The sequence below is a fragment of the Equus asinus genome, chromosome 10 (genome assembly GCF_041296235.1).
Source record: "Equus asinus isolate D_3611 breed Donkey chromosome 10, EquAss-T2T_v2, whole genome shotgun sequence".
NCBI lineage: Eukaryota > Metazoa > Chordata > Mammalia > Perissodactyla > Equidae > Equus > Equus asinus.
Genome location: NC_091799.1, coordinates 30,226,689 through 30,251,520, shown reverse-complemented (window position 1 = coordinate 30,251,520; position 24,832 = coordinate 30,226,689). Strand labels below are relative to the sequence as shown.

Sequence of the window (24,832 nt, the reverse complement as noted above, 5' to 3'; positions counted from 1 at the left end):
CTGGCCGTCCGTCTTCTGTAGATTAAACAATATACGTTAATCAAGATGTGTATATATATATATATGAATATACACATAAATGCATACATACAGTTATATGAATAACTTAAAATCTGCCTTGCACATAAGTGCAGTGTAAGTGTTTAGCTGTTATTTTGTGAACTGCGTCCTAGAAAGACTGAACCAATTCATGCTGCCGCTAGCATTAGAGATCTTAAAAAGATAATTCGTTATTGTTTTCACGTCATTTCACTGATGATCGATGAGAAGAATGTTTTTCTTACATCTGTTTTCCATTTGTACTTCACCATTTATGAATTTGTTAATTTTTTGGGTTGGAATGTTGTCTTTTGTTATTGATTTGTAGAAGTTATTTATGTTTAGATATTAAGGTTATTTAGGCTTCATCTGCCTTACAAATATTTTCCAGTTTGTTGTTTGCCTATTAAGAGTATTCTTGATGATTTTCACAAATGGAAGTGTTATCCTTTTTTCTTTTTTGACAAACAGTAATAGGTAATACTTATTAGGAACTCAGGATGTCACGTGGTTGGGAGAGCACGCTACCATATGTAAAATTTATGGTTCTTTAATTTTACACTTCGACATTTCATTCCCATCCTAAGACCAGATAGATATTCACTATATTCCTGGTCATTTCATAATATCATTTGTACTCTTAAAAACTTAAACCATCTGGAATTAATCTTCATGGAGGTGCATATGAGGAGGGCCTCGGACTTAATTTTCTCCCCGAAACTTAACCATTTATTAAATAACTTTTCCTCCACTGATTATTATATGATAGACCAGGATCTATTTCAGGCCATTCAAATATGTTTCATTTCTCTGTTTTTATATTTTTATGCTAGTAAAATACTATTTTTTATTATGACATTTACTGTCTTTATACTGTGTTTCTTCCTCTTCCCCCTTTTCAAAACTATTTCTGGCTATTTAATCTGTCAGATGAACTTTATAAAGCCCATCTTAATAATTTCCTTTAAAAAAACTCTCTTGGGGTTTTTAGTGGAATTGTATTAAATGTGTATATTAATTTGTGAAGAATTAACATCTTTAACATATTAAGTTTTCCTATCTAAAACTCTGGCATGTCTTCCCATTTGGCTGAACTTTTAAAACATCTCTTAGTAAACTTTTATAGTTTTTATTACATAAACCCTGCACATTTCTTAGTATTTATACTCAGAAATTTTATATCTCTGTCGCTGTTATGAATGGGCTATTTTCCCCATTACGTTTTCGAGCTGGCTCTCAGCTATTGAAGAGAACTATTGACTTTTGTGTATTTGTATGCTTTGTGTTTATTTTATCACCATGCTCTTTACTGAATTATCTTATTGGTTCTTACAGTATTTCAGTTCGTTCTGGATTTTCTAGACAGGCACTTATATGGTTTGCAAAAAGGGTGTATTTTTGTCTCCTTTTCCTCAGCAGTTAGTAGTCTATTTGTTTTTCCTGCCTTATTGCATTGGCTAGAAATTCTAAACACGTGAAATAGCAGTGGTGATAGTGAGAGTCCCAATGAATCGTCAGAGGATGTTCCTGGAACGGGACCAGGTCTGACCTGGTCCCAGCCCTACAATTCTCTTTTGAGACTCCATTCATTCATTTGTTCATTTGTGAAATATTTTGTGATGCCTCCTCTGGGCCAGGCCCTGTGCTGGGTGCTCAGGATCAGAGACTATTTGCACAGGGGACCCTGGCCAGAATTTCCCTGTCCTTCATGGCTTGTTCCTCCTCTGTCTCAGTCCCTCTGTAGCCTTCATCCATCCTCCCAACCCAACCTGCAGGAAAGGAGCTCATAGTTCCCATTCCCACTGTATTTGTAGCATTTATGGTGGAGGCCATACCTTCCCATCCATCTTCTAGTTCTGCAAGGCTCTGTTAGCTGGTCCAGGGGGAGTCTGCTGTTCCCTACACAGAGAGGGAAACAGGCTTGTCCAAGGTCACACAGCTTCGCTGGCTGGAGAGCAGGTCTGGCGACCAGGTTCTCGTCCTCACCAAGGTGTAAACGACTAGTTAGACTTTATATACTCCTTTTGTCTTTTGCTGGGGAATTTGCAGGAGCCTGGCTGTGAAGACTACAGTCTTCTCCACCCCAGAAGTCACACCTTCACCTGCCCCCGGGTGCCTCAGGCATCCCGGGGGCCGACACTTCCTCTGGCTTCCTCCTGGTCTTCCTCCAGCCGAAGCTTAGCTGAAACCCCCTTCAGGGCTTTCCCTGCCTCATCTGTGAAGGGAGGGGCGTGGTCGTTGCTACCTCACGGGTTTGCGCGTCCAGGGTTCGAAGGGCGCTCAGGAAATGCAGGTGTTTGTCTTCCTCGCTGGTCTCTCTGGTTCTCCCGCGAGAGTTCTCCGCAGGCACGCGCTGTCCTGCGGCCTGCTGTGGTGTTCCCTGTACGCATGGCAAGCCTTGGCTTGTAGTAGATGTTCAGTAAATGTCTGTCCTTGTGGGTGTTGCTGTCAAGCAGGGATTACCCCTCCAGCACTGTGCTGGCTGCTGCGAATGCAGAGAGAAACCCACAAACAACTGAAATGCCCCAGATGCGGACTCTGGGCAAGGAGCAAGTCCATCATCTCTTTGGATCTCAGTTTCCCCTTTTGTAAAATGACAGGACAGGATACACAAAGGCCCACCTCCGAAAGCTTTTTAAGCCCAGCTCCTCTACCGGCTGCAGACCGAGGTGGGTAGGGGCGGGTAGGGAGAAGCTGCTGTCCTTTCTTGGCCATTGGAATCCTTGGTAGCCCTGGGCCTGGCCGTGTTCCATGGACATAAAAGGCCCTGGAGCTGGGAAGGTGGTCTGCTGAGGGTGGGAGAGGGTCGGAGGGGTGGCTGCAGGGGGCGGCAGAGGGTCCCAGAGGGGGGTTCTGCAGAAGTGACCTGGAGGGGCCCAGGTGGCCAGGGAGTTGGGGTCCTAGCAAGGAGGGGCTGGCCTTCAGCTCAGGGCAGCTGGAGGGAGTGTCGGAGATGCATCTGGCCTTCCCATTGGTAAACGAGGGCTTTGAGGCCAGAGAGACCTAGTCAGACCTTGCCTCTTAGCTGTGTGTCACCCCAGGCTGTGACTCAGCCTCTCTGAACTCCGGTTTTGGTGCTGAGTGACAACAAGTGGGTGTTAAGAGGACTAATGGAGTTGCTGCATAGAGCGGACCCAGCAGAGTATCGGGCACGGGGCGAGTGGGCAGTGAAAGACCCACCTATCCTCTTTAGGGCTCTGTCCAGTTTGGGATGCAATGATTTCTTGTGGGGAGTGACTGAGTCAGGATTTGAAAGGTCTGGGTTCTGATGAAGAAAAGAACCGAGCGGGAATTTAAGTTGGGCAAACCGCTGGTCCCATGTGTCACGTCCGTTATCTCACTGGCTCCTCGCCAAGAAGCCTGGGAAGCTGGCAGGTGCGCGTGCATGTGCCTGTGTGCGTGTGTGTAGGTATGTGCGTGCCCCCGTGTGCATGTGGGTGCACGCCCGTGTGTGCCTGTGTGCATTCTGTGGCCCCCATTTTAAAGGAAACAAAAACTCAGGGAAGTGACGTGACTTCTGAGGTCCCAGTGTGAGTTCGTGGCTTCACCCCAGAACTTCGAATTCAGGGTCCAGCTCGGGGAGGGAGCAGGGGAGTGAGGGCGAGGAACGGGGCTCAGGGGCCCTTGCAAGGTGGCGTCAGGGTGGCCCGACTCTCCAAAGGACCGTTCCCTGAGCAATTCGTCCAGGTTGGGCCAAAGGAGCGAGCTGCGGCCAGGGCCCTCTTCAGCCCCATCAGAGACACAGCTGAGAACTCTGTGGGCCCTTTCCCGGAGCCCCGTGCTCTCAGGACCCAGGAGCCCTATGATGGGGACACTCCCATAGGCTGGGCACAAAGGATGCTTGTCTCTGAGGGACCCACCGCGTATTGGTTTCTCCTCTGTTGCCTGCCTATTGTAACTCATCGGGTGCCAGCACATCCGAGAACACAGATCTGGGAGTCACATCTTCAGGGTCCTAGTCTTAGCTCCGCCACTGCCTCGTCTTGGGGCCTCAGAGAGTCCCTTTCCTTCTCCCAGCCTCAGTTTCCCCGAATGTGCTACGGGGATCATAGCACTTCCCTTGCCCGTCTCATCGGGCTGTTCTGAGAATCTGGTGAGGTGGGGGATGTTGCAGACTGGGAAGGGCTGTACACAGATGCGAGCAGGTGTCGCTGCACCGACCCTCGGTAACTAGAGTGGTGAGGTGATCCTGCTGGAAAATAGGGAAGCATTGGGCCTTCCTCTTGCCCGGGTCTCTCGGAAGCTCTCTGAGAGCCCCAGGGAAGCAGCCCAGGGGCAGTCCCAGCACCGCTCACCTGCAGGGACCCGTCACCCATGTGCCCGGCCCAGAGATCTGCAGGTTGGTTGGGGAGGGTCCATTCCAGCTGTAGCTTGAAGAAGATTTATGGTCTGGCTTGTGATGATTAGGGTGTTGGGGGGTGACTGCCTGAGCAGACGCCTGGCAGCAGGAAAGCACAAGGCGTGGCTGAGGAACGGGCTGTGGCCTGGGCAAGGGGCAGAGGGACCCCATCTGTGGGTTTGGCTGGTGGAACGAGAGCAGTCTCGACGGGATGGCTGGGACGAGATGACGGACGACTTGGGATGCCCCAGGAGGTGTTGGGACTCTGTCGTCATGCAATCAGTAGGGAGCTATGGAAGGTGTTAGAGCAGAGGAGTAATGGGATTGGGGAAGACCGCTCGGGAGCTGTGTGAGTGAGGGATAGAGGGGCGGGCGTTTAAGCAGGGGACAGGGCTGAGAGCCGTGTTGTGGGGGGAGATGTCCTCTCTAGACGACTCCGCAGCCAAAGTGGAACTGTTTCTGTTACAGGGACAGAAAGGGGACCCCGGGCTCTCACCAGGAAAGGCCCACGATGGGGCGAAGGTAGGTTTCCAGGGACCCCAGTGCTCAGGGAAGCGGGGGAGTGGAGAGTAGGGAACCCGTTGTGCTCTGGGACGAGCCCTCCTGGCAGAGGCCGCTGCATGACCGAGGCAGGGCGGAGGGAAAGTCTGGAAAGGTCGGAGTGTGGTTGGCTGTGTCCTCAAAGGCCTTCCGCTTTCCCACCAAATGCAAAGCCCGGCTGCTGCCTTCTTCCAGGGTTGCAACCGATAAAAGATTTTGCTTGTGGACACACCTTTGGTGAATGGTCTTTTGCCTGACGCTCTGCGTAGCTTTCTGCAGGGCCCGCTAGGTGACCCCCGGCATCCAGAAGCTTCTTAGTAGCACGTGCTCAGGAAGCTTCCAATAGACAGTCAAAGTCCCCTCTGAGGTTGTTGATTCGAGCAGATGGGTCTGTGGATTTCCGGGAGGTGGGGAGGGAATGAGCTGGAGCTTCAGGGCCTCCGGACTCTGAAGGGCTCTGAGACCAGAAGGTTCTCCTATGGAAGAGAGAATACTCCGGCCAAAGGAGTTCATCCGTCTCTGAAGCATCCACCCCAGAAACTAAGCAAGGGGCCTGGAGGGAGTGCAGGTCATGTGGGAACAGGGGAACCCAGAACTCCAAATAAGGTCCCCCAGCGTTCCCAACATCTGTATCCTGGAAGGAATGCTCCAGTCCGTTTGGCTTCCTTCTGGACACAATGGAAGAGCCCTCCTGACAGGCCCAATGCTGCCTCTCAACCCAGCCTCCTGTGCTTGGGCACACAGAAGTGTCAGCTCCCTTGATTTCCCCTAGATACGGGTGGCTCATTCCTTCACATCCTCCCTGATAGGTTTTCTCATTCAGCAGACAATTCTGCCACCTACACTCCCATGTACTCCTTATCAGAACCTTATAAGCCAGGGCAGAGGGGCCCAGTTTGCAGATGAGAAAACAGAGGCCCCAGAGGGGCGTGGCTTGCTGGAGGCCACACAGCTGGTCAGGTGCACAGCAGGATTTGTGCTCAGGTCTAACCGAGTCCAGGGGCCCTAGCTTCTCTCTTGCTCCTGGGTTGTCTAATCATGGGTCCCATGGTGGTGGCAGAAATCCCCCCTCCTGGGTGACCGCCATGCCCAGCAAGGCTGAGGAGTGGGCAGAAGGGACGATGTCTCAGGAATGCAGAGAGGGAGCTGGTGGGAGTGGGACCAAGGAGTCGCATGTCCCCTGAGGCAGTGGTTTTCAAACCTGGTTTTAGGAAGAGAATCCATTCCCCGCATGGTACCTCCTGCGGAAGTCCCACCTATCAAATACGTCAAATAGAGTGACTAGCTTGAGAGGGGGGATGTTGGGTCCCCCACCCGCTCAGCTGCCCCCCTGGGAGACCCCTGAGCCTCCTCTGAGGTCTCTGTGAATCCTCTTTGTAAACAACTGGCCGTGCGAGGTCACACTTTCAGCTGAATGAGTCTCTGTCCCCTGCCCCCACCTCACCACCTTGTCTGTGTTTTTTAGGGCGACATGGGCTTACCTGGGCTCTCGGGGAATCCAGGACCTCTTGGACGAAAGGTACGCCTCGGTTGCAATGCTTTGCCCTGCCCAGTGGGCTTCTACCCAACGGCGTCTTCGGGCAGGAGCTGTGTGCTGCCCACCTGCCCGCCCGCCTCTCCCCGGCCCCCCCAGCTCCCTCGGGGCGTGGGGATCATGGAGGGGAGGGGAGAGAGGTTTCTGAGTGTCTGTGCTGGCCTGGGGGCAGGAGTCACCTTGGCTTGGAGTAGGTCCCCCCCGCCCCCCCGCCCAGGGTTAATGAGGCATGACAAGAAGTGGCCCTGGTTTGCTGTCCTTCCTCTGGGGCCCGGCTCCTCCCGGGCAGGCCGTCCTGGGGAATCTGTATGGTGGTGGAAGGAGCATTGTCAGAGCAAGGAGGGCCCCGAATTGGTTCGGCTCCACCTCCCACCAGCTGAGCGGCCTTGGGTCTGCGCGTTCCCTCTCTGAGCCTCAGGCTCCTCCTACCTGGGATGGAGACATAACCTCCTTCCCTCCCTGATCCTGCACAGCCTGGGGCTGTAAGCCTGGAGCAAGGCCTGGAGCAGAGAAGCTGAGACACGGGTCCTACCGTGCTCCACCACTTCTTAGCTGCGTGGCCTTGGGCAAGACAGCAACTTCTCTGAGTCTGATATTCGCCCCTTCCTGGTATGCTGCAGGGGAAGGGGCGTGCTCCATCAAGTGATGAGTTCTCTGCACATCCGGTGCTGTCGTCCTGCCACCCTGCTCCCACCCCTGCTTCACTATGCTCATGGAGTGATGTCTCTGAAGGCCTTTGGGGGAAAGTCTGCCGTTTGCCTAGATGCTGGCTCTCTGGCTCACACCGCCCTGGGATCCCTCTCCAGCTTCCCAGCCAAGGGTCTCCCATCCTTCAGACTCAACTCTAGTTGTGCCAACTCTAGGAAGCCCTCCAGAACCCCAGCCTTCAGGCCGGGAGCCTCCGCCCTGCCAAGGACCCTTAGCCCTTCTTAGCATAGTTATTTTTGGCCCCAAGACCAGCCTCACCTACGAGGGTGTGCAAACCTGTCGCTCTCCCTCCTGAGCCTAGCACAGGGCGTGGGCGTAGGAGGTGTTCAGGACACAGAGGAGGACAGCGCAGGCCAAGGGGCAACCACGTTTTGCAGGAAAATCGCCCATTGCTGATGGGTTTTCCAGTAGATCCTTCGGCCTAGGGCCATCTCTTAAGCTTCCACCCTGGCTCCCAGCTGTGACCACAGCTGCCCTCTCTCTGGGCCATCTGGTTTCCATCTGGATGGCTGTGGGGTCTCCTGGCTCCATCCTGTCCTTGCTCTGAGGGTCTCTGTGGCTCGGAAGGACTTGGAGCATCCCGTCCCCCTCTCCCCTTCTCCTCCACCCTGCACGGTCAGAACCGGCCACGCCATGAATCTGAAGCCGTCCGGCCCAGACGGGGGAGCGTGGCTGTCCGCGAGCTGGGGAAACGGTGATTTTTGGCTCCGAGAACACAGGGGGACTCCCTCTCCCCACTCACTTCCCCTCTGGGCTCCAGCACTTTCTGACGGATGAGGTGTGAGTGGAAAAGTCTCCTTCCAGGGCCCGGCTCGTAAAGCCGCTGGGGGTGGTCTCACTCTGCTTGGGGGTGGGAGTCTAGCGGGGGTGGCGGGAGACGGAAAAACAGCCTGGCCTGGCTCCCGCCTGGGGCTGCAGGGCTTGCTGCTCTCGGCAGATGTCCAGGGAGGCCGAGAGTGCCCAGCCGAGAGGAGCCAGCTCACCTGAGCGGGAGAGGCATCCTTTCTAAGTCCAAGAAGAATCTCTGTGCGGTAGGAGAGCGATTTGGCAAAGCCATTTACACCGAGTCCCTCAGGCCCCAGCCGAGGCGAACATGGAGGAGTTGGTCTGTGGCTGGCCCGTGTCACCTGCTCCCAGAGGGTGGGGGATGGCACATGGGGGAGCTCAGGTCCCAAGGCAGGGCCCCCTGACCAGTTGTGGGGGGTCAGGGAGGAGGACAAATGCGGTGGGCAGCCAGGGCTGAGATCGTCACTGCTTGTAAGCGGTCTCTCCTCCCACAAGCATCTTTGGTGACAACAGTGGCCACTTTGCGCTGGGTCCTGTTGAGTGGCTTTTTGCATCATCTCATATAGGGGGCCTGAGGGGAGAAGGAACATCAGTGGGTGAGAGGTGAGGCCAGCATCCTCTGTCCTCTGCACCAACACGTTGAATTTTGGTGTCACCTCAGAGCGACACCAATAATCCTGTTCATTCATTTATTTGACAGAATTGACTGCATGCCTGTGGCGTGCCAGCCACTGTGCAAGCCAGTGAGTCGAATAAATAGACGAAAGTCCCTACCCCTTAGAGCGTGCGTTCTTGTTGGGGGAGAGACAGTAAAGGCAGGACAGATCTAACGTGTGTGAGAAGACGAGAGGGCAGTGGGGAAAATTAGGCAGCTAAAGGGGGTTTGGTTGGAAGGCTCCCATATTGCCTAGTGTGGCAAATTAGAGGTGGCAGAAAGGGTTACTGTCGCTCGTCACGTGGTTTGCTCACAATAGCCTCCAAGAGTTAGGCAGTATTGTGCCCATTTTACAGCTGAGCAAACTGAGGTCCGGTAAGTCTCTTTCATTCACTCATTCATTCGTTCATTCTTCCAGTCATTCTGCAAGTATGTCCCTATATACCAGGCCCTGTGCCGACGCTGGTGTTAATGCAAACGAGATGGCCTGGGGCCTCGTGGAGAGTGCAGTCTATGGCACTGGTTCCCAACCCCACCGGGCGTTAGCACCAGCTGGAGAGCTCGGGCCGCGCCACAAGGCTTCTGATTTGGTTGGTCTGAATGGGACCCAGGCACAAGATTCTCACGTGCAGCCAAGACTGGGAGCCACTGGCTTCGTGGAAATGCCTTCCGGGGTCACTAAGTGGATTTGAACCCAGTCTCTGACCCTCGGGCCTCGTCTATCTCCACAACGCTGATTAAAACAGCTTCTTAAATAAGAGCGGGCCCATAGTCAAAGGAGGCTCCGCCCACGAGAGGGTTTGTTTCTCTGCCTCCCGGGCTCTCTAAGGGGCTTTGCTGAGAAACTTCCCCAGGGCTGGGCAGGCACACACACCGGGTGGGACAGACCTGGATGGAATCCCGCTCTGTCCCTCTCCTGCTGTGTGAGCTCAGGCAAGTGGCCCCACCTCACTGAGCCTCAGTGGCTTCATGGAGCCGTGGAAGCATTAAATGAAGGATTGCATCCTCAGCACCCAGCATGAGGCTGGCACGCGGTAGGCACTGCATACATGTTTGTTGAGTGAATGAATGATTATGATGATCATGGAGAAGGCCCATCAGTCATCTTGCTTAATTACCAGTTAACTGCCCTCCACTAGCCAAAAAGGCTGCCAGAACCCTATTTGCGCCTTGGAGGGCAGAGTCCAATGCTGTCCCTGGTCTGACCTTCTTGCCTTCTCTCTTCTAGAGCAGGGCTTCTCAACTGGCTGTGATTTTGCCCCCCAGGAAGCATTTAGCAATGTCTGGAGACATTTTTGCTCATCAGACTGGGAGGGGGTTGCTAATAGCTTCTAACAGTAGAAGCCAGAGATGCTGGTAAATAGCTACGATGCACAGGACAACCGCGCTGCCACAGCAGAGACTTATCCGGCCCCCAGGGTCAGCGGTGCTGAGGCTGAGAAACTCTGCAGTGTGGAAACCCTCCCTCCGACCATCCCTGTCTGCCCCGGGCGTTGCTGCCTCCCTGTGCTGGCCGATCCCCCGACATGCTCGCTCCTCCCCATGCATCTTCACCTAGCTGTCTCTTGATTCTGTTCTCAAATGCCATCTCCTCTGAGAGCGCCTCCCCAGCGCCTCCAAGCAGAAGTCACACCTCTCTTCTTCTCACGCCAGCCCATCTTCTCAGTCTCTTTGGGACTCTGCGGTTTCTGGCTGGCAGGCAACTCTGCTGATGTCCTTGGCACGTTTGTCAGAATGGAGCGAGCGCACGGAGGACCTGTCCATCTTTGTTTCCTCAAGCGGGGCTTAGCACAGTCCTGGACGCGTGCATCTGCTCTGTTCCACATCCCCCTCCCCGGCCTGTGGTAGACATCTCTAAGGGATCTTTCTTGCCAAGCCTCTGAATGGCCTCTGAATCTTTCTTAACACGTTGCCCCAGGTAAACAGGACTAATGGAATGAAATTGGTACCCAAGTTGAAACTTCCTCCTGGCTCCCTCCTGCAGCCCTCACCCTACCCACCAGCCCTCCCTAAGCCGCCTGAGTTGGCTGCTGTCTGTGGGAAGTGTGGGAGGCTGTACCACAATGGGAAAGGGGAGGGGATCACCTGGGAATGTCCTGGGGGAGCATCAGTACTTCTCCTTTGTTCCGCTTCATAAGCGTTTAATGCCCACGTCCCCTTCTAGAAGATGGGGACTGAGTTCTCTTTGTTCTCTGGGGTATTCTCAGTGCCGGACACAGAGGCTGGCTCCTCTCTGAGGCTCAGGAAGCCATTGTTGAATGAATGAACAACTGGATGAATGAAGGAGCCATAGAGAAATTGTCCCTTCCTGCCCGACTCGTCTCCAGTACCCACTGAGCAGAGCTGGACATCAGATGCCCGGCTGGGGCGTGATGGACTGTACTTTTGAATAAGCCACACAAGAAATTTCAGCATCCTTTACTTTCTGAGCCAGCAGGATGCTCTGAGAGGTCAGCTGGGGAAACCAACGTCCAGAGACGAGCAGGGACTCGGCCAGTATCATGCAAGGAGCCATTCTGTTGGTGTGTGTTCCTTCCTCGTGGATCCTGTCTGTTAAATGGGGCTCTCGGTCCTGCCGACTGCCTGGTGTGGCCTGCAGGCAGCCAGGGTGGCAGGAAGTTGAGTGGGAAGCCGTCTAGAGCGCTCAGCAAGGATGGCGAGTTCCATTTTACTGCAAGAGGAGCCGGGGCCTCATACAGGCTGGGGTGGAGCCAGGGTTGAACAGCTGAGGTCCAGGCACGCGTCGGGTCCCCAGGACCCCCGGGCAGAGACAGGACCCCCCTGCCCCCACCTCGCCCCCTTTACCCAAAGCCCAAATAGCGTCCCCGCCGACGGGAGACTGTCTACAGCCCCAGTGAGGTGATGTCTGGTTTCTCCTTGAGCATTGTAAGCAATGATTAATCTGGCTCCCAAACCAAAATATAGACGGAGTTCTATTATAAACACCGTCCTGTGGAGACCCGCCTGCCGGGCAGCCAGAGGTCCCTTGCGGATTCTGTGGTCCCCGGGGCTCCCCAAAGCATCTGCTCTCCCCTCGTACTAGTCAGGCACTGCTCACACGGAGAAATTGCTGACCGTGGGTCCACCTTGCGGTCAGTGCCCGCCCCGTAATTGCTGGGGCCCTGGGGAAGATGATGGTTTAGATGCTTCTGGGTCCTGGGGCTCTGTCATTTGAAGCTATTTGGCTGGCCCCGGCTTGGTAAACACTCTTAGGGTACTTCCAGGGAGCACACAAACCTGACCCCACGCCACCCCCCCCCCGCCCCCCCTGCCCCATGCTTGGCTGTCCTTAGTCTGTGCTGCTCGTGGCCAGCCAGGAGAAACAAGTGCTCATGGCAGTGTTCAAGGCCCTTCAGGGGCCGCGGATTGGGAAAGACCTAGGAATCGTGGCCTTCTGGACAGTGCACAGCCCAGCGTGTCCAGAGTCCTGGGGAACAGTCTGGGCTTGGCCAGAACTTGCTAAGTAACTCTGGGCACGTGCCTTCCTGTCTCTGAGGCTGAGTTTCTTAGTCTGTCCAGTGAGAAAGGAGGTTGTTGAACTGATGGCTTCAGCCCCTTCCAGCTCAGGTCCTGCAAAATCCTGTGACTGTCCGCTGCCCCCGTAATGCCGCAGTGATCTGGGAAGGTGGGTCCGTAAGGGGGTCATTCCCTGGCTGGCCCTGTGGCTCTTCTAGACTCGCCTTGGGCCACAGTAAGTATGTCTCATTCCATGATTTGGTGGCTAAGGATACAGGGATTGGAGTCACAACTGGGCACTGCCCCTGGGCAGCTGTGTGCCCTCAGGGAAGTCTCTTTACCTCTCTGAGCCTCAGTTTCCTCATCTGGCAAGTGTGCATGGTAATTCCTCCCTCCAAGGGGCGATGGCAAGGATTTGATGAACTGATATATTTAGGGCTGTAGTGCCAGGCTGGGCACAGGGCAGGCCACTGTCTGTGTCCCTGATGATCATTCGTTTCCTTTTGGCTGCATCCTGAGTAAAGGGTGAATTTGAAACCTCCTCCTGGGACTTCCCTGGCAACACTTCTCTGCTGAAGCTTTCATTTCCAGCAGGTTCCTTTGTGGCTGCAGAGGAAGCCACAGGCGCAGGTGATGCTCAGGGCCTCCCTGGTGCCCATTCACTGTTCTCTTGGCATCCTTGCCCCGTTATCACATTGGCTCTTTCACCAACCCCTTGAGGCAGGCAGAGGATGGCAGAGTGAGGCTCAGAGAGGGCAATCTCCTGGGCTGAGTCACACAGCCTAGAGCTCAAGGCTTGATTCAGCTCTTCATGGGAAAAACCTAGACTTGTTCTCCCTCATCTGCCTCTCCAAGCAGAGAAAGGTTAATAACAGTGATTATACACGTCATATTGTGGCCCGTCCCTGCTCGAAGCCCTCCTGTGGTTCCCATCCCTCTATCTGACCACCCCACCCCTCTACCCTCACCCCTCACTCCTTCTGCTCCAATCGCATGGGCTTTGTTCCCCCTTGAACACCCCCTCCCCCACCCAGAGCGTGCTTGCCTCAGGGCCTTTGCACCTGCTGTTCTCTCTGCTCCGAATGCCTTTCCCCAGAGAGCCAGCCCTCCGTCCAGCTCCCTCACCTCATTCCTCTCCGCAGAGTGGCCTCTCTGCCTGTTCCCCTGCGGTCGCCACCCCTCCCAACACTGCCATTCCCTGTCCTCAAACGCTGCTTGCTTTTCTTCATAGCGCTGGTCACTACCACACACTCTCTCCTTCTTAAAAATTTTATCTCTAATTATGGTAAGAAAACCCACATAACATAAAATTTACTATCTTAACCACATTGAATGGCATGGTTCTCCAGAACTTTTTCATCTTGTAAAACTGAAACTCTACAACCGTGAAAAGAGCGCCTCTCCATTTCTGCGTCCCCCAGACATGATCTTTTATATTTATTTGTTTTCATAGCTCCTTAATGGGACTGGGAACTCCATTAAGGCAAAGATGTTGTCTGCTCCTTCATCTCATGCCTACATGGTGCTGGCACATACAAGTTCGGTAAATGTTTGTTGAATGAATGAGTGAAATATGAAGATCGAAATGATAAGAGCAGCTGGTCTTTACAGGGCCCTTGAAATCAACTGTGCTAGATGCTTTACACGCATTATGACATGCTATCCACTCACCAAACCTTATATCCCCACTTTACAAAAGAGGAAACCGAGGTTCAGAGAGGTGACGTCAGAGGCCTCAGGTCACACAGCCAGCTGGCAGTGAAGCAGGCTAGGAATCCAGATCAATCTGAAATCAGAGCTCTTAACCACCCTGCATGCTGGCTGCTGGCGGTGGCCTGTGCCTCAGTTTGCCCGCTGGGGAACAGAGCACACGCCCCAGCTAGAAGGATCCCACCAGCCGTGTTCCCTCCGTCCCGTGGGTACTGGCCTGAGATGCGGCTCTATCACTGAGCAGCCTGGAGGCAGGCATGAGCTGGTGCAGGGGAAATGCTTGTAAACTCCCCGACCTCTTGGATCCAGCCGCCTCTGCTGTTTGTGACTCAGAGTCCCGCTTCCGGGCGTGTGCGGGGTGCCGAGTGTGCACACCTGTGTGTGTTCGTGTCTCTGCCTGAGCCGTGCGTGCCCGGGACGCCTGCAGGGCTCCGGATGTGGCCTCAGGTGTCGCAAGGACCGGCGGTGAGTGTCAGCCTGCTGCTCCTTAGCAAGGGGACATGGGGCACGTGGCTTCAGACTCAGTTTTCTCCTCTGTAAAATGGAAATAACAACCCCTGCTCCCGGCCTCCCCACCTCGTCTGGCTGTTGTAAGGACCAGAGGAGGTCGTGTGGGGTAAGCGGCAGTGCGTACAAGGGGTCTACAGGCACTCTGTGTGTGTGTGTGTGAGATACAGAGTCTTGTTTATCACCCTCTGGGGGAGACTTTGCACTCGAGTTCTCAGACCCCACAGCTGAAGGGGACTCAGAGTTCCAACCCCTTCATCTGAGGTCCAGAGAAGGGCAGTAACCCAGCCAGAGTCGCACAGCAAGTCCGAGACTGTCTGAACCAAGCCCAGGGCTCCCTGTCTGCAGGGTCTAGTGGAAATCGGTGCGGCCGCCTTTCTGAAGTGGAAAGCCCCTGCTCGACCCGATTTCACAACAGCCCGAAGCTGGCAGAAGCTTCAAGTCTGGGCTTTCCCTTCCGAGAGCTCCTAACTCACGAAGCGGCTCAGGTGGTCGTCCCCAGCGCCACCGAAAAGCGAGTATCATTTTGGTTCTCTTGACCTGGAGACCTCGCCTTGGACCATGGGAGTCAGGCCAGGGGCCGGAGGGTCAAGGCTGGTGCTGGGATGCTGCCGGAGTGCTGCTCAGTCAGGCATTCGCATGACCTCTTCCCCCTGGCATAGTTACTGGGACCAGCGGGAGGAAGGGCGACCGCTGTTTGGCTAATATCCTTGGTCAGTATTGGGGAGATCTTTTCCGAGGGGGGCTTTATGAGAAGGGGCAGGTCCTGGCAGAAGATCCGAGCATCACATGGTGGTTGAGCGCATCCCACACCGTAAGGTCCCGATCGCTCCACCCATCCACTGAGGAATCCCTCTACCCCTGCTTCTGAGGGTGTCCCCCTTGCTCTGGGTTTGGAAGGAACGGTTGGGACACAGTGTCGCTCTGTCACAGTTGCTGTATCCTAATTCAGCTCACAAACCTGCCCGCGGAGTCAACAACCCCCTGAGGTCTTCTGCTCTCTGCTGCTGGCAGAGGAGAGCCCAGAGGAGCTTGCTAACTGTGCTGTACTCATCTCCCTTGGGCGAGCATCTGCCAAACCAGCCTTGCATCCGTGCCGCGGTACAGGCAGCACTCAAAAGGCGGCCAGGGAGCCTGGGCCTCTGCCAGCCGCACGCCCAGATGCGTCTTCCCAGCCTGATGCAGTGTCTTCCCCCCCACAGGGACACAAGGGCTATCCTGGACCGGCGGGGCACCCCGGAGAACAGGTGAGGGCCGCCGCCTCAGCCCTGCCCTGCTCGCCTTCCCTCGCTGCAGCCCCTGCCCGGCCCCGGCCTCCTCCCCGGGCCCCACTCCATGAGCCAGCCCCAGAGCCAGGCCGTGCTGCCTCCCATCCTGCTGGCCCCCCCTCCTCCCCCAGCCACATCTGTCCGAGAGAGCTGGAGTCCACGCCAGCCTGGCGTTGGCATGAGCCGCTCCCCTCCGGTTCGAGGCATGAATAGCTGGCCTGTTCCGGGCGATGTTAGGGGATATTATACACGCCGCCACGAGGTTTGCAGGAATTTTGGCTGCCCCAGCCCAAGTCAAACAGCAGCCACTGCCAGCGTGGGAGAGCCAGCCAGCCTGCTCAGTGCGGTCTTATTCCTGGGCTGTGAGCATGGCGGGTTTTGTCCCTCCGAGCTGGTCTTACCGGTTTCACAGAGGGGCGGGCTGGGGGGCCCAGCGGGCCCGGTGGCTTCCCCTTCCTCCCGTGGCATCTCACATTCCTGCCCTGCTCTTTGTCCATTGTGAGCCCTGGTCCCCCAGCACCCCCCAGACTGGAGCTGAGCTGGCCCTCTCCCTTCCTCATGTTTTTTTCCAATTCCTTTGCAGGGGCAGCCGGGACCTGAGGGCAGCCCAGGGGCCAAAGGTTACCCTGGCAGGCAGGTGCAGTATATGGCTTCTGGAAGCTCTGTGGCCATGGTGGTGCGGAGATGGCCACGGGTGACCCCCGGGTAGAGTGAGGCAGTGGGCTGGGGCCAAGGAGCTGCGCCCGCCGATGGGGGGAGCCCTGAAGAAAGGGCTGTTCAGTGGGCAGGACCAAGGAACCCTCTCTTTGAAGCCAGTGGGGCGAGGATGCTCAGTAAGAGCAGAAGAAAGAGGACTGCCCGTACTGTGGGGGTGGGGCTCCAGAGGCTCCTCCCACTGGGGGTTCCTCTCTGGGCCATCTTCTTGGGACCCTGGGGTACCTGGGGGCTCAGTTTGAAAACCCCACTCCTATTCTGCAAAGGGGGAAACTGAGGCCCAAAGGAGCCAGGACTGCCCTGGGTTGTTGGCAGCAGGTAGAACGCCTCCATATGTCCTCGCCCCTCTGTCTTGTATGTTTCAGGGGTTACCTGGACCTGTAGGAGACCCCGGCCCCAAAGGCAGCCGGGTAAGTGGGCCTTGGCAAGTGCCACACAGGTGGGGCCCTAGATGGGCATTGCCTGTCCCTCCAGTGGGCCTGATGGGAGGTCAGGGCTGGAAGGCCTCCCCCTGTGGTCTCTCAGGGGGGCTAGAGTCGAGGCGCTCCCACCGGCATGCTCCCAGGAGAGCAGAGGGCCCGGTGATGGGGGACCCCGAGCCAGGTAAGCCATCTTGGTCCCCACGGCTGGGCAGACTGGGCCACAGAGGTTCTGTGGGGGCTTGGCCACGGTCTGGCTGCTACAGTCAGGCATTTTCTTGCTGTGCCCCCAGCACATCCCAAGGGCTGGGAACCAAAGCTGGGGCCACTTTGTCTGTCCTTGGAATCTTCGGAGGCCTCTCTCCTGCTCCCGACTGAGGGCTGAGGGACCACCCTTTGTGGAGGGCTTCGGCACCCGGTGGGTGGTGCTGCCCAGGCCTGGAGGCTGCTGGAGCGTCTGATCTCCCCTCCTTCAAGGTCCCCGGAGCAAACCCTGCATAGCCAGCAGGCTCAGTTTGCCCATCTTTGCAATGAGAGTGATGTCCCTCCCTAAGGCTAGTGTGTCACGGGGGTACCAGGAAGTCGGAAACAAGTACTGCTGAGGGGGACCACCGGGTGGGCTCCCAGGCAGGCTGTCGGCAGTGGAGAAGGTTCTGGGTGAATTGAATGGGAGCAAATGGAGTTCAGAAGACAAAGAGGTGATCTGGTGGAACCCTCTCTTCTACCTACAAGGGGACTGGGATCCTGGTGGGGACCCGAGGGCCCCAGTTCACACTGCACGCCCAAAGTGGAGCTGGGATGAGGACCCGCTTTCCTGAGGCCTGGGCTCACTGCTTCTCGAAGAATGCTCAGCAAGTGGGTCACACTGTCCTCGGTCAGGCCAGGTCCGGTGTGACATGTTCTCTGCTCCTGAGCCAAAGCTATTTATGGCCACAGTCTCAGCCCTAATCCCTGGGACTGACTGGCAGCTGTTAGGAGAGTGTCTGGGAGGTGGGTGAGGGGGTGGGTGGGCAAGCTCCCAAGGACCTGATGATGGTGATGATGGTGGTGATGATGATGATGGTGATGGTGATGGTGATGATGGTGATGATGATGATAATGGTGGTGATGGTGATGATGATGGTGGTGATGATGATGATGGTGATGGTGATGATGATGATGGTAATGATGGTGATGATGTTGATGATGGTGGTGATGATGATGATGATGGTGGTTATGGTGATGATGATGATGGTGGTGATGGTGATGATGATGGTGATGGTGATGATGATGATGATGGTGATGGTGATGGTGGTGATATGCAGGGACTGAAGAGGCTCCTGTCCTAGGATGCTGAGCCTCCCTCCCTCTCTGTTCCCACGAGCTGTGGCCCAGAGAGGCTTTCTGAGCCCAGAGAGAAAGTCTTCTCAGTTCCCCGATCTGCCAGGAGGACTGGAGAAGCGACACAGGCTAATGACGTCTGGGGCTGCTGCATGCTTGTCATGCTAGCGGCATCTTGAGGCCACATGTGGAGAGAGAGCTGGTCTGGCCCCAGCACAGCCCTCTCCAGGGTCACAGGGCCCTGAGCAGCATGGCTGAGCCGGGGCCGCTCACGCTGCCCTCCCAACCCTGTCCCACCACCGGCTTCATGTTTATCAAGTAGGGAGAGCGCAGGCTTTGGGGTCGCGGCAACTGGCTTTGAGACCTGCTCTGCCGTTAACCAGCTGTGGGATCTTGGGCAAGTTGCTGAACTTCTCTGAGCCCATTTTTTCACCTGTACATCTGGGATATAAGCCTTGGTTGGAAGGATCAGTAAATGTCGCTTAAGATAATGGATATCGATCACGCTGGATGCCAAGAAGGAGGCTCCATGACCTCTTGACCTTAGAGGGAAGGAGAGACGGTTGTGAGTCTGTGAGTCTGTGATGGTTGCATGTCTGTGGGAGGCAGTGTAGCAAAGTGGTTAGGAGCCCAACCCTGGGCTCAGGGGAGAAAGTGGTACATCCCTTTAAGGGATGGTGCAAGAGAGTGCTGGGGGGGCACGGAGGAGATTGCTTCTGGCTCAGTGTGTCGGGGATGCTCGCAGAGGAGAGGGCATTAGAGCTGGGCTGGAAGGATTTGCCCTGCAGGCCTGGGGGTGGGAAGGGCATGCTGGCGGAGGGCACAGCACAAGTAAAGGCTGGGAGATAGAACGTCAGGAGCATTCGAGGGGAGGGTGCATTCCCTTGTGTGTCCAGTGAGGGGGACAGCTGCCATCTGCAGGGTGCTTGGGAGGGCTGGACACGTGGCACACACACCCACGCCAGGGCGGCAACTGCTGTTCCTGCGGTGCTTGGCGGCCGGTGCCGGGGGGATGAGAGCCCACGTCCAGGGCCTTCGAGGCCCTGGAAGAAGGCGTTACAGAAGCCACAGGCGCCCGCCGGCCTCCCGGGCATGGGTGGGACCTGGTGCCAGGCTAGCATCTAACCCGGGGGACAGCTTCCTTCCCGCAGGTCCCGGAGCCCCCGGCGCGGGGCGGGCCTCCTCCCGCGAGCGAGCGCCCGTGCCCTTCCCTGGCGTGAGGGTATGTGCCTTTGGACTACATCGTGGAAGCCAGCACCATGCAGTCCATGGGCATATACACTTGCCTCAAGGCCTATGTCATCGAGGAGCCGCCGGAGCACTGCTACAGCGAGGAAGAGGAGCCGGGCGAGGGAGGGCGGCGAGGGAGCGGGCCAGCCAGACCGCCCCGTGCAGCCCCCCTGACCCGCCCCCTGCTCTTTCGTAGGGTTACATTGGACTCCCAGGGCTCTTCGGCCTGCCAGGGTCCGACGGAGAGCGAGTGAGTATGCTTCTGTTTCCCACCCACCCCCTCTGCCAGGTGCAAGCCTGGAGAAGTCAGGGAGTCCCTCCTGGAGGAGGTGCCCTTGAGTTGAATAGGAGTCCACTGTGGGGACCAGTCAAAGCACAGGCCTTCCAGACGCGGGCAGCACGCGCAAAGGGAAGAGCGTGTGCAAAGTCAGGGCATAGAAAAACTCTGCGAGTTTGACAGTCGACACGGTCAAAGCGCTGAGTGTGAGGTGGGAAGAGGGGAGACGAGGCTAGAGGGAGTGCTGGGCCGAGTTACACGGCCCCCAGGCTGAGGTCAGAAAGGGGCTCTATTCTGAGAGCACGAGGGGCTGCCCATGGGCTTTCAGCAAATGAGAAATGAGAAATGAGATGTTTTGGACATCTCAGATCCAGGGTCTGCAAACTGTGGCCCGTGGGCCGGGTGCCGTCAGCCGTCTGTTTCTGTAAAGTTTTATTGAACACGCCTGTGCTCAGTTGACGCGTTGTCTGAGGCCGCTTTCGCTCTCGGTACAGATTTGAGTAATCATCACAGAGACGGGATGGCCCACGGGCCTATCCTCTCCATCCCCTCCCAGCATGAGCCCGTGTTTGGGAACTGAACTGTAACCTCATCGACAAGCTGGGTATAGAGAATCTAAGGAAAGCAGAAGGAGCACTTATTGAACACCTACTGAATACCAGGAGCCCTGGGCGCTTTCCTTGGGCAGTTCCCCAGCTCAGGTCCATGCAGACCCCAGCTCTCTAGAGGGCAAGGACCATCCATCCGATGTGCACGTAACTGGCGCCCGCTGTGTCTGTGGCCCGTCCCCTAGGTCCTCTGTGACTTCCTCTTGCGGGTGGCTCTGGGGCTGGTTTGGGGCGATGCTGGTTGTCCCGTGCCCGAACTGCATCCTGACCTCTTCCCTGTCTCTCCCCCTGCAGGGTCTGCCTGGCGTTCCTGGCAAGAGGGGCAAGATGGGTAGGCCGGTAAAGATTTTCCGTGTCTATGATGCAGACTCTATGGGTGAACTGGGCCTCCCGCTGGCCGCGCTGCTGTGTCCACCCGCGGCCTGCGTGTTCTCCGCTTCTCTCTGCTTGGTCGTTGCTCTGCTTTGAGTGTGTGGGGCTGTCGGGCCTGGTGTCCTGCTGCCGGAACACGGCGTGGCTGCTGCCTGGCTGGGGCTGCGGCTGCGTGGGCACCGGCCCCCGGGGGGTTCCTCTCGCTGTGTGTGCCGCAGGTGCTCTGCCGTGCCCTTCTGTGTCTGGGTCCTTAGTGTCCACGGGCCTGCTCGGACTGGGGGATCTCGGCCGGACAGGTGACAGTGCTCCTGTCTCAGAAAACACGCAGTCTCCACATGGTCTTGGTGTCACCAGTTCCACTGGTGCACACACAAGGCCGGAGGGCAGTGGGGTGTGGGCAGGCCCGCAGCAGGGGTGCCCCCAGGAGGGGCTCAGCAGGAACCCCCAACATGCCAGCTTTGCCCGTGACTCTCCATCATGGGAGGAAATCGTGTTTCCCCTTGTCTGGGTGTCTGCGGGGCAGGAAGAGACAGCCAGGGCCCAGAGAAATTAGGTAACTGGCCCACAGTTTCACAACGAGTGACTAACGGAGCCAGGATTCTAACTCGGTTTGTCTCCACGGCTTCTGATCTCGGTGGTGCATCAAGGTGGCCTCTCGGGTTCACTGGTCGGCGATAATGTTGTAAACATGGATTCCTAGAATCTTTCCTGGGGGGAATGTCATTCATTCCAATGACCTCATATTTACAAGGGGAAACTGAGGCTCCGAAGGATGGGGTGGTGTGTCCAGGGCCCCGCAGCCAGGCAGAGAGACCCAGGACTGTGACTGAGCCATCCTTCTTTCAGACGCAGCCCCTGGGTGGCTTAATGGTCTCTGCCGCTGCCCTACAGGGGGACCCCTGGACCTGGAAGCACCATCGGCTCCGGGTCTGGGCCCCCCTTTGCTTGTGGTTGATGGAGATGGGACTGTGGGGAGGTTAGAACTGGAGAGGTGGCTGGAAGGGGGCCAGCAGCACTCAGGGGTCCCCGGAAAGGAGGCCATCTGTGATTTGGGGGTTGGCATGCGTGTTCGCGGGCACCTTACCTGTTGCAGTGTAGGGATCTAAGCCCTCTGGGGCCGAGTGGGGGTACAAAGAAGAGCAAGATCCAGGTTCTGGCTTCAAGGAGCCGAGCGAGGGGCGCCTCCCGCTCAGACGTGGGTCTCCCTGTGGCCGAAAGCCCCTCCGGGCCTGAGGTCTGACGCTTAAGATCTGGACAAGGAGTGGCACCTGAGGCTTCTGGCTTCACGGTGAGGACCTGGAGTCTGCGAGGGCTGGGCTGGCCTCTGGATCTGCTCCTCAGGCCAGGTGGCCTTGGGCAAGGAGACTCATTCATTCGTTCATTCATTCATTCATTCAGTGAATATGGAGTGTGTGCTATGGTGTGCTTGGTGCTGAGCAGTGAACACACAGTTCCCATTCTCATGGGTACACAGACCATGATTGAATGCTGGGGGGGGGGGGTGAAGAATGAATGATTGCATGTCAGACGGTGCTCAGTGTTAAGATGAAGCAGAGTAGGGGGACTGAGTTTTTGGAGTATGGGCTGTTGAAGAAGTTGGCCCAGGAAGTCCTCCTCACTTCTTGAAAAACCTGAATGAGGTGAGAATGGGAGCCATGTGGCTCTCTGGGGAAGAGCATTCCAGTTTGAGGGGACAGCAGGTGCAAAGGCCCTGGGGCAGGAGCATTATTGGCTGAAATTCTCTGAACTGTGGTTCTCCCAGCTGAGAAACAGGGATAATAGCTTCTAGCCCGTGGGGTCCTTGTGCTTGTCACATAATAAGTGCTCGACAAGTAGTAGCAGTCATTGTTCCTATGTGTGGATTCATGGATGGCTGAGGCTTTCTGTGTGCTGTGTGACTTCGAGCCAACAGCTTCACCTCTCTGGGCCTGTTTTCCCAAAGTTTCAGTCGCAGAAGGGGGCCAGTTGACTGAATTAGATGATCTCATCTGGGCCCTGTCCCATCACTCAGGTCCGCCTCCAGTGCCACCCATGGGAGATCAGCCCAGACTCCATCCTGGGAGCCTCACAGAGGCCCAGGCCTTGTCAGCGTACAGATGAGATGGAGGCTCAGAGGGCAAATGACCTGGCCAAGGTCTGTGGCTTCCCAGAGTCGGAGCTGGGTCAGAATGCAGCAGCCAGAGGGGCACCTCTTGCCCCAGATGTGGGTGTGGGTTCCAGAGTCTTCTGAGCATGGAGGAAGCCAGACCTGGGAAACGCTGGGTGTGCATGACTTCTTCCCCACCTGCTGCGACAAGGGACGTCCCCAAGGCCGTGCCTCGGCTGTCCTCTTCCAGCCTCCGTCTCCCCTTTCCTGCTCCTGTGGCCCCGCCATCGCCTCCTCCCTGCCTTCCTTGTTTTCTTCTTGGAGTTGAAAGAGCCGGGCAGGCAGCCCCGGGTCTGAGATGCTCAGCACCGTTGTCCCATCTGCACGTGAGATGAGGCCACTCACTCATTTCTCGTGCCATAGAAATTTCTGGAGCACCTCCTACGTGTGGGGCCCTGGGGATAACCTGTAGTCAAAACAGAGCCCCTGAAGCGAGATGGATGGAGGCGCCTCTGTCTGCGTGCTGTTCGAACTGCATGGGATTCCCCCACTGATTCTTTGAGGTCGGATTGCTTCTACCTATTTTCCGGATGCTTAGACCGTGGCTGCGACAGTCAAAGCCTTTTACCCAGAGACTTCCCACGGTCTTGTCAGCCGTCAACCCGCCACAGCTCAGCTCTGCTTCCTGGCTCTGTGCCTTTGACCTCCTGAGATGCCACCGTCTCCTCCGTGATGGGGTGTCCCCGGCACTGGGGGGTCAGGTGTGGGTGGGAGGAACTGTCCTCCCTCCAGGCTGACAGCCCTGTGGCCTCACCGTCCCCTGAGGGCTCTGAAAGTCCCCTGGACTCTGGTCCAACCGCCGTGGCCAGCAGTGGGCCAGCTCTGTGTGGGGTGGAATTGAACGTGTCCGGAATATGACTTCGTGTCCCCGAGTGCCTGGGGCTTCATCTCTGCCTCTGCCGGGCCTCCGAGTCCGCCGTGCCCTCAGCCCGCACGCTCCCTGAGCCGTCCCCCTGCCACCAGCGTTCCCGAACCCTCCGCCTGCCTGATGGGCTGGGGGCTCCTTCTGTGACGGCTTTTCTCTTGTCCAAGTCCAGGGCCGGGCGGTTTCTGGGCGCTTATTAACGAGAGGAAATGTCGGGAGAATGAGCTGAAGTGCTCGTCCCGGATCGCAGCCGGCCTCGTTTCTGGCGGGGCCGCTGCTGATTCTGCTGTGGTCCGTCTGCCTCCAGCAAGCAGGACCTCAGGCCCGTGCACACGGCCTCCTTGCTGCCAGGTTGGAAGGAGGGTGCGTTGGAGTCTTCTGCTGATGGGAGCCGAGAAAGAGACAGGAGAGGTCAGAGTGCATCAGAGCTGCAGGAATGGGAGGGATGAGCTGGCCCAACCTCCATGTCGGATGAGCAGACATAGCTCAGAGAGGTTAGCAACGTGCCCAAGGTCACACAGCAAGTCGGTGTCGGAGTCAAGACTCGAAGCCAGGACCCTTGCTTGCTAGTACGGGGTGCTCTCCACATCACCCTTCTCCTCTCTGTGCTCACATCCTCAGCCTTCAAAGGAAAGCTGAGTCTACGGCTCTCTTCTCCTCTTCACGTCACCTGCCAGAAAGAGAAATGTGCTGTGGTTCCCTGAGGACGGGTCCAAATGGAGGATGCTGCAAACTTGCTGGAGCTGGAGGGATTTCTCCTGGGCTGTCCTGGCTTGTTCGGGGCACGGCACAGTGGCACTCAGAGCTGGGGACCAGGCCCTGCCTCCCAGACAAGGCTCTCTCACGGGGGCTGGGAAGATGCTGCCGTGAATTCTGTCGGGCGCTCTGTGAAGTTGCTGTCAGCCTGCTGGAATGCGTAGCAGGGCCAGCCGTTGCTCACGGCTCCTCTCGTGGCCTCCGGCCAGGCCTGCCAACGCTGTTCTTACGTAGTGACTCAGGCAGGCAGACCCTAAAGCTTAGAGGCCCAGCCCTGGCCCCAGCTCCCTCTGTGTGTGGCTCAGGGACAATTGGGACTTGCCCAAGGCCACACGCCCGCCCAGCGTGGAACGGGGCTTCTGCCTTTTGACTTCAAGTTCAGAGCTCTTTGCATTTCTCAGACTGAGGGGAGCAGGGAGCAAAGTGGGCTCCACGCAGGGGAACTGAGGCCAGACAGATGAAGGTCTTAGCTGTGTGATGCTGGGAGCTGGGGCTGTGGTCCCCAGGGTCCCAGACTCGAGCTAGGGCTGTCCCAGGGCTGTTGGTGACCCTGGAATCCCGGTGGGGACTCTGCCTGCCTCTC

The 24,832-nt window shown here is 56.6% G+C and overlaps 1 protein-coding gene across 6 annotated transcripts in view; it reads left to right on the top strand.

Annotated features, from left to right (window-relative positions):
- Nucleotides 1-24,832, top strand: part of COL27A1 (collagen type XXVII alpha 1 chain) — a 144,088-nt gene that overhangs the window by 29,253 nt on the left and 90,003 nt on the right. For 5 of the 6 annotated variants that reach the window (XM_070518882.1, XM_070518886.1, XM_070518884.1 and 2 more), the window contains exons 6-12: nt 4,847-4,900; nt 6,384-6,437; nt 15,477-15,521; nt 16,126-16,179; nt 16,622-16,666; nt 19,422-19,475; nt 20,405-20,449. In XM_070518882.1, coding sequence (XP_070374983.1) covers nt 4,847-4,900; nt 6,384-6,437; nt 15,477-15,521; nt 16,126-16,179; nt 16,622-16,666; nt 19,422-19,475; nt 20,405-20,449 — 351 coding nt within the window. The remainder of the gene's footprint in view (nt 1-4,846; nt 4,901-6,383; nt 6,438-15,476; nt 15,522-16,125; nt 16,180-16,621; nt 16,667-19,421; nt 19,476-20,404; nt 20,450-24,832) is intronic. The other variant, XM_070518883.1, reaches the window with a different exon arrangement.